General features: G+C 32.7%; 2 protein-coding genes across 2 annotated transcripts; one reads left to right on the top strand and one right to left on the bottom strand.

Moving 5' to 3' along the window:
- The first annotated feature begins 531 nt into the window (after positions 1 to 531).
- On the top strand, positions 532 to 2,261 carry LOC144999661 (UDP-glycosyltransferase 85C2-like). Its single transcript, XM_078958786.1, has 2 exons — positions 532 to 1,188; positions 1,283 to 2,261. The coding sequence occupies exons 1-2, from the start codon at positions 690 to 692 to the stop codon at positions 2,215 to 2,217; spliced, it is 1,434 nt and encodes a 477-aa protein (XP_078814912.1). The 5' UTR covers positions 532 to 689; the 3' UTR covers positions 2,218 to 2,261.
- Positions 2,262 to 4,711: 2,450 nt separating this feature from the next.
- Positions 4,712 to 6,700, bottom strand: LOC144999807 (outer envelope pore protein 16-2, chloroplastic-like). Its single transcript, XM_078958970.1, has 7 exons — positions 6,461 to 6,700; positions 6,344 to 6,395; positions 5,778 to 5,834; positions 5,618 to 5,649; positions 5,382 to 5,415; positions 5,182 to 5,249; positions 4,712 to 4,968 (listed from the first exon to the last, which is right to left on the bottom strand). The coding sequence occupies exons 1-7, from the start codon at positions 6,698 to 6,700 to the stop codon at positions 4,825 to 4,827; spliced, it is 627 nt and encodes a 208-aa protein (XP_078815096.1). The 3' UTR covers positions 4,712 to 4,824.
- Between the last annotated feature and the right edge of the window lie 1,311 nt (positions 6,701 to 8,011).

The following is an 8,011-nucleotide window of genomic DNA, read 5'->3' as shown; positions in this document are numbered from 1 at the left end:
GATACTTAATTTTCTAATAGAAAATTTTGGTGCCCACTTGCAGAGCTGAGAGCCGAGCTCAAAATTTTCTAATTGTGTCTGATGGTTAAATGAGGTTCTATTACATTTTTAGTGAGATTGTTTCGTATTATATCATATTGTCAAATTTTTAGCTTAACCAGGTTCAGGTTCAGGTCATAAAATTTTCACGTTAAAACACATTAATTTATCAATTGATTATAAGCCATGTCCAAACATCTTATATAAATTTACGATTGTTCAGTTTTTATCAATCGTGGAATATTTTACAAAAGTTGGAATATCTGGTCAAACTAGGACTCCTCCCGTACTTGAAACTTAGCTGTCTTCGAGATTTTATGCTTTATCAAAACAACCTCTTGGGATCGTAAATCAAATCTCGGTTTCTTCAATTCGCCATTATAGCCAATAATAAATTTCCTTGTTCCGATTCTAAATCAAATCATGATATAAATATTATTTACTTCATAATGATCCTAAAAAGCCGGCATGCTTGGCGACTACAACTCATTCATTAAAACCTAAACGCATAAACACGAGGGACAATATCAGCTTAAGTCAACATATCAAATCATATTTAGTTATTTCTCTTGTTTGTTATATTCGTAGCTTTGCACTAACAAGCCCAGATTTATATTCACCACAATCCCCTTGAAAACAGACACAGAAGAATGGAGACAGTGGCCAAAACTGAGAAGAAGCCTCATGTCATCTTTATCCCACTTCCAGCCCAAAGCCACGTAAAGGCTATGCTGAAACTAGCGCAGCTTCTTCACCACAAGGGACTCCAAATAACATTTATTAACACAGAGTTCATCCACAAGCGTTTGCTCAAGTCTGGTGGTGCCCACAGCCTCGATGGATCAAATGGTTTCCAATTTGCAACCATTCCTGACAGCATTCCTCGTAGTTCTGAAGATGACGAAGCTAAAGAACTGCTCATTCCTTATGTTGAAACCCACCTCCTGACTCCTTTTCTTGATCTTGCAACCAAACTATCTACTCCTCCAACTCTTATCATCTCCGATGGCTTCACGTCGGTTTTCACCATCGATGCTGCCCAAAAATTGGGAATCCCGGTCATGCTCTACTGGACACTTTCGGCTTCTGGCTTCATGGGTTTTTACCAGACCAAATCTCTCATGGAGAAAGGACTTACACCACTAAAAGGTTTGCTTCTTTTTTGTATGTACGATTTAGATATATGGCCTTCTTTTCATATGTACAACATGTAATATCGTACAGCTGTTATTCATGTCTACAGATGAAAATTACTTGACAAATGGATTTTTGGAAACCATTGTTGATTGGATCCCAGGAATGAAAGGAATCCAGCTTAAGCATTTACCGATATTAGACCCTTCGCACAAACTGTTTAGGTTCTGTATGGAAGCTACACAAAATGCCCACAAAGTCTCATACAATATTATTCACACGTTTGACACATTGGAGACTAGTCTTGTGGATGCTCTTTCATCCATGATTCCTCATGTTTACACGGTTGGTCCAGTTCAGTTACTTCTTAATCAGATTCCGGCAAAGGAAAGACAAGCTAAACTGTCGAATTTCAATGGATACAGCTTATGGAAAGAAGAACCAGAGTGTTTGAAATGGCTCGAATCCAAGGAATTAAAGTCTGTGATTTATGTGAACTATGGGAGTTCAACAGTAATGTCTTTACAAGATCTTATAGAATTTGGTTGGGGACTTGCTAATAGCAATCACTATTTCCTTTGGATAATTAGATCGGATGTGGTTGCTGGAGAATCCGCAGTTTTGCCTCCTGAGTTTGAGGAGGTTATAAAAAAGAGAGGTTTTATAGCAAGCTGGTGTCCACAGGAAAAGGTGCTGGAGCACCCTTCGGTTGGAGGGTTCTTGACTCATGGTGGTTGGGGTTCCACCATTGAGAGCTTGACAGCTGGTGTACCAATGATATGTTGGTCTTATCTGTGGGACCAGCTGACTAATTGTAGGTATATATGCAAGGAATGGAAGGTTGGGATGGAGATGGAGAAGGAGGTGAAAAGGGAGGAAGTTAGTAAGCTTGTACAGGAGTTGATGGGAGACGGTGGTCTTGTGATGAGGAAGAAAGCCATGGAGTGGAAGGAAAAGGCTAGTGCTGCAACGGCTGCCAATGGTTCTTCGTCCTTGAACGTCAACAATCTTATCGAAGAAATCATTATGTTGTCTAGAAATTAAATAACGATTCATTTTACGAATCTAATAAATAAATAACTTCTTTATCATTGTTACATTTTACGAATCTAATAAATAACTTCATATACTTGACTTCATGCATTCAATTACTAAATTTATTATTTTACACATCTACAAAACCAATAAATAAACTAAAATGTCCAAAGAAGCACAAATCAATCAGAAACCAAAATCTATCATAATAAATGAAATGATTTGTGTCATTTATTATGATAGATTCCACTTGTCATTAACCTATAATGACACCTAATTAATATTTTTATATAATCAGTTAAATATTGAAAGGAATTGACTTCAACGTTTAATGCCACTCAATTTGACAACTAATACATTGAATTCGAATAAATGTTAGTGTATAATATATGGAATGTTGACTATTATAACGATTTAATTTTAGTATATATAACTTCAAACTTTGAATTCCGTTTTTCTTCTAATCATGGAATTTTTTTCTCTTTCAATTGTCATATGCAATTACCTGACCACAGTTGTCCTCTGTTTTTGAATCTCTGTGTATGTGATGTTATATCCTTTGAATCAATCTTTTTGAATGTGTTGTCCGCTAGAGATGATAAACTAATCTACCGCTATTGTTGTAGACCATGCTGTCGCTTCAAACGTTTTTTGTAACTTAACCCAAGGATGAACCACCAGCAGGTTGTCCTAAGTCGATCAGGAAGATGATGTATTATTTATGTTTTCATTTTTGGGGCACTCTCTTTTATACAAATTTTTTGTTTGACGGTCCTTAAAATCTTCTTGCAGGCCTAGGCAGTTGATTCATTTTTTTTTTGTTATAGTGAATGGAACGAACGCCTCACCATCATTAGAAAGGGATCGTTTCCTACTTCATCATCTCCCACAAATGTGTTGATCTCTAATCTTCGTTCCGTTCCTGGTTTGTCTTTGTTTCTCTGCCAAGAAACAGCTGACCTCTTTCACTTTGTTCATCACTATCTCACCATCTTATTAGGATGTCCAACACCATCTTTGTCATTGCTGACAACAAGCACGTAAACCCTCCTCACTACATGATGTTTCCATCTATAACTCAGTCCCGAATAATTAATTCGATGATATTAATTTGGATAAATTAGATAGAAGTTTGACAAATAATCATATATGCAGGGAAAAAAAATAACTGATGATTCGGTTCTTTTCTTCTTTATCACGTGTGATTTTTAAATTAAGAACTTTTCTTCTTTATCACGTGTGTGTGTTTTTTAAATTAAGAACTTTTCTTCTTTATCACGTGTGTTTTTTAAATTAAGAAAGTTTGAAGGTGCCATGGTGGCCATACATGACAATCTATTATACATCAAGATGTGGTGGATTTTCTTTTTTGCAAATTGATTTTCAATGATGTGAGATAACCTTTAGCATCCTCTAAATAACTTTTACATATAAATAAGGCATTACCATTAGCCATGGATGAAAAGGTTGTTTTTTAATCATTATGATCTACATTGTGTTTCCTTTTTTTTTTAATAAGTTCTAATGAACCTGATTGCATGGTCCTAAATCATAAGATGATGACATCCAAATATCAAAAACCTCTTAAATGGCTTGCAAGATTTTATTGCAGGTATTTCACTTTCATCCATACTTTTTAGACGTCATGTTAACAAAGTTAATTCAATTCATTTGCGTTAGCGTGTTTCTATAGTTTTTCACCATATTTTCGTACATGTAGTTCTGTTGACCTTATTTTTAGGATTGTTAAAATAACATTAAACTACTACCCTGTATGATTGTGTTTGTTATCATGAGTCTATCAAAAATATTATTCTAACTTTTATGTTTTTATCTAATTATTAATGAACTAAAATAAAATTGTTCAAAATCAGTAATCATTTTAAATCTAATTTATATATAACGATCATAAAGTTATATATATATATATATATATATATATATATATATATATATATATATAAACAAAAACTACTAAACAAAAACTACGTTGCTGTTATCGGTTGAAAACGCAAGTATAATGGTATGATGCAATTATATGATACAAATGAAATTATGATGATGTTAAGGGATATGCAAATATGATGTCGTGTCCATTCATAAATACAAGTAAGTTTTTATTTTGTTGAAAATTAGAATTATGTTCCTGGATATGTTAAAACTATTAATTTTCATATGTTAACAGTGCAAGGGCATAATGGTAATTATTTTACAAGGGCATAATGGTTTTTTAGTTGTGCTATCATAGGATGAAAATAAAAGTATGATGCTATTATGTGATACAATTGAAGGTATGTTACTATTAAGGGATAAAAATGCAAATATGATGTCATGTTCATCTTCTATCCTAATAAATAAAAATCATTTGTTTCCACTTGTGTTCTAGCGAAAATTAAATCTTGCCAACAAAGTATTACATTAAAAATTGGTGAATGTTTTCGATTTGATATTAATTCTTTTTAATAAACCCGTGTAATACACGGGTCTCACATCAAGCACCCAATCATCCCACTAAATCCATTAATTAATAAAAATAGTAGCTACAACAAAAAAGTAAACACACTTAAAACCATAAACACATATGAGAACATACATACATACATACGTACATTTAAATTAGAATATACCAGTGAGAAGATTTGCAGCTGTTGAAACAGCTGCACCCGTGATGGCCAACTGCACAATTTGTTCATGAGACGAATTATCAGATGTAAGTGCCAGAGCCGCACCCGTGATTGCTCCCGCCACTGCACTACTTTTCTGCACCAAATAATATTAGATAAAAACAAATGTGAATGAATTAATAACAACTTAATTCCATCTATTGGCTATTATTATTATTATTTTAAGTTATAACATGCATGCTACTTCCCATTTATATATTCCTATTATTAAGCATTATAAGACATTTTATTTTATTTTGCAAAGTCTGCCCGATTATAACAAAAATGGACAAAAGATTCAGGGACTAACCCAATCATGAACCCCTCGAGCTTCTTTTAAACCATACGTCAGACCAGAGTACATCCCAGCAGCTAGACCTGAGATGAAAAATATCACCGACTATTATTATTATGATTATTACTTATATATTTATTGTAATCATTATAATTTTTATTATTCTTGTGATTGCTATTACTATTCGGAGTCCATTAGATGAGTTTCTTAATTACCCCATTGTATAGATTCTTTCCCTGTGCTTGTCACCTAAGAACATCAAAAAAAAATAGATTAAAGAAATGTAAACTAATTTGAATCTTATTCTAGCACTTGTACCAATATTTTAATAATAAATACTCAAGTAAAAAAGAACATGGCCATTACCATGATATGATGATATTCAAAAAACATTGAGAGAGAATGATGGCAAATTGAAGAAATGAAAAGGGAAATTTTGTAACAAACTTACCAAGGCTTCAACAGAGTTTCTACTAGTTTCCCCTGCAAATCAACATCGATAACAACCATAAAAATTGGTATTACTCTATAAAACCTTTTATCTAATAAAAGTATATATATATATATATATATATATATATATATATATATATATATATATGAGATCATACCATGAAGGCCTCGGAACTTCCTTTTATTGGAAATGCTGGTTTCGTCTCCACTTGCATCTGATTATATTCATATTAGAAAGCAACTTAATTAACATTAAATTTTGTTTCATCATCTCTTGATCTTAATCTATCACAGTATTACATGCTTGTTTATGCAAAACTTTTTATTCTTCTTCAGTTTATGCAAGATAATGGTTTTTAAACAAAATATGCAACCAGAGTCCTACTACCTCATGGTGTTTAATCGGATTTTATGCAACAATGTTTAACTTTCTTTTACTTAAGCATCAAAAAATTAGCATCTGAAGCCAAACTCACAACAGTTATCTATAATAAATTTTGATGATAACGTGAAATAGTACTTGATCATTGTCTTCATCATAAGTAAAACAGCTCAATTTTATGGTGTCAAATTCTTATTCTACTTCATCTGTACTTTAAACATGATTAAGCAATTCTGTAACCAGTGGTAAAATGGTTAAATGGTTATGGATGATTAGTATTGTTTTATTTTATGAACTCTTATAGAAGAAATGTGAAGGAGACCAAAGTTTTGGGGAACTCACTTTCGAGAGCAGTGAAACATGCTTCGCGTGAAACCGCCTGAACTGCTCCGATCTGCACCACACATTACAATCAAACTTCGTGTTAGAGAGAGAGAGAGAGAGAGATGTGGGGCTTACGCCGGCGGCGGTAACGAAACTTCCGGCGATCCGATTGAGAAGAGGATGACCAAAATCGAAGAGACCTCCGGCACTGTTGAAGCTCCTCACTTCATCCATCAACGATCTCGTCTCCAAGTTGTGCCCCATTAATTTTGCAACTGTGTTTCTGTGTGAGAGTGTGAGTGTGAGAATAGAGAAGACGGTCGTGTTTAGCAGAAATGGAGCGAAAACACTAATCGAAGCAGACATCTGTAACATTTGCGCGTCACACGTGTCAGACGTGGAGCAAGAAGCTGATGCCGCGTGGCATATTAAAGTAATTTTATTTTAGGGGAATTCACAACTTTCACCAACCTAGCATTATATAGAATTTTTTTATTTTTTTTTTAAACTCGAAAGGAAGTTCATTTCGAACTCCAGATCAAATGGATATCCATCCATTTCAAATGGTTTTTTTTGGGAAATTTGAAATGGGTACCCACACATATGGGGATAGTATTTTGAATTGTTTTTTAAATTGAAGCGACGATATAGAAGTGGATACACAAGAGATTTAGGTGTCGGTGGTATGTTTTTTTCTATCTTGGTCGTCTTTGTTACTTTTGTTACATTTTGTCGTGTATAAAACTGAAAAAGATGGTAGTACAAATCGAAAACCCTTATTAGAATTAGAATTCTAAAGAACTTCTCCAAAACGGTAAAAGAGTTTTGGTTTGAAACACTCGGTAATTAAGCTTTCATTAGTTATTAATATCTTAGTTAGTAAGTATTGATTGAAGTACAAACACTTGTCCGAATTGATAATATAGTTCATAATCCGAATTTATTTTTTTTTTATTTTTTTATTTTTATCGGTCGACTAAAGTTAAAAGATTAATTTGTCTAGGTAGAAATTAATCGGGAATCCTAAATTTGTTTCAAATTAAATCAGTATAACTAAATACCAAAGTTTGATTCACTATTATGCTCAGATACACATTAAAGTTCATTAAGATAGCTAAAAGTTCAAACGAATAGCAAAGTCGTATTCATTTGATGTTCAGAGAAACATAGAAGTTGACTTGGACCAAAAGGTTTGTATTAACATGATATGATAGAAGATAGAGAAATTTAGTTGTTAGCGTGATGATAAGAGAGAAGAGATGTAAAGTTAGAATTAGAGAATTTAGTTTATCATTTGCGTATTTCATTCTTTAATTTTAATTTTTTTTTTTTTTTTAGATTTGTTGGTTTTTTCCGATAATTTTGACCATTTAACATTTTGATTAATTTTGACCGTAAACACGATTAATTGATCGCCAAGCTCAATTAATGGCGCTTTGACAGAATCTGCATACTATGATTGATTAGCATTAATTGTAGATGAATAAAGACAGCCAAATAACTAATCAGCTGCATATACCGACTTTTACATAAAATTATAACATTAGCATTTTGATCATTATAGCATTAGGCGTAAGATCGATGTATTACATGGGTTTAATTAAAATATATATATATATATATATATATATATATATATATATATATATATATATATATATAATTTTAACAATTTAAAAAAATTGA

Source organism: Lactuca saligna, chromosome 6 (assembly GCF_052625555.1).
Source record: "Lactuca saligna cultivar CGN05327 chromosome 6, ASM5262555v1, whole genome shotgun sequence".
NCBI classification, from domain to species: domain Eukaryota; kingdom Viridiplantae; phylum Streptophyta; class Magnoliopsida; order Asterales; family Asteraceae; genus Lactuca; species Lactuca saligna.
Note: the sequence above shows the minus strand (reverse complement) of the source record. Positions and strands in the feature narration are given on the sequence as shown.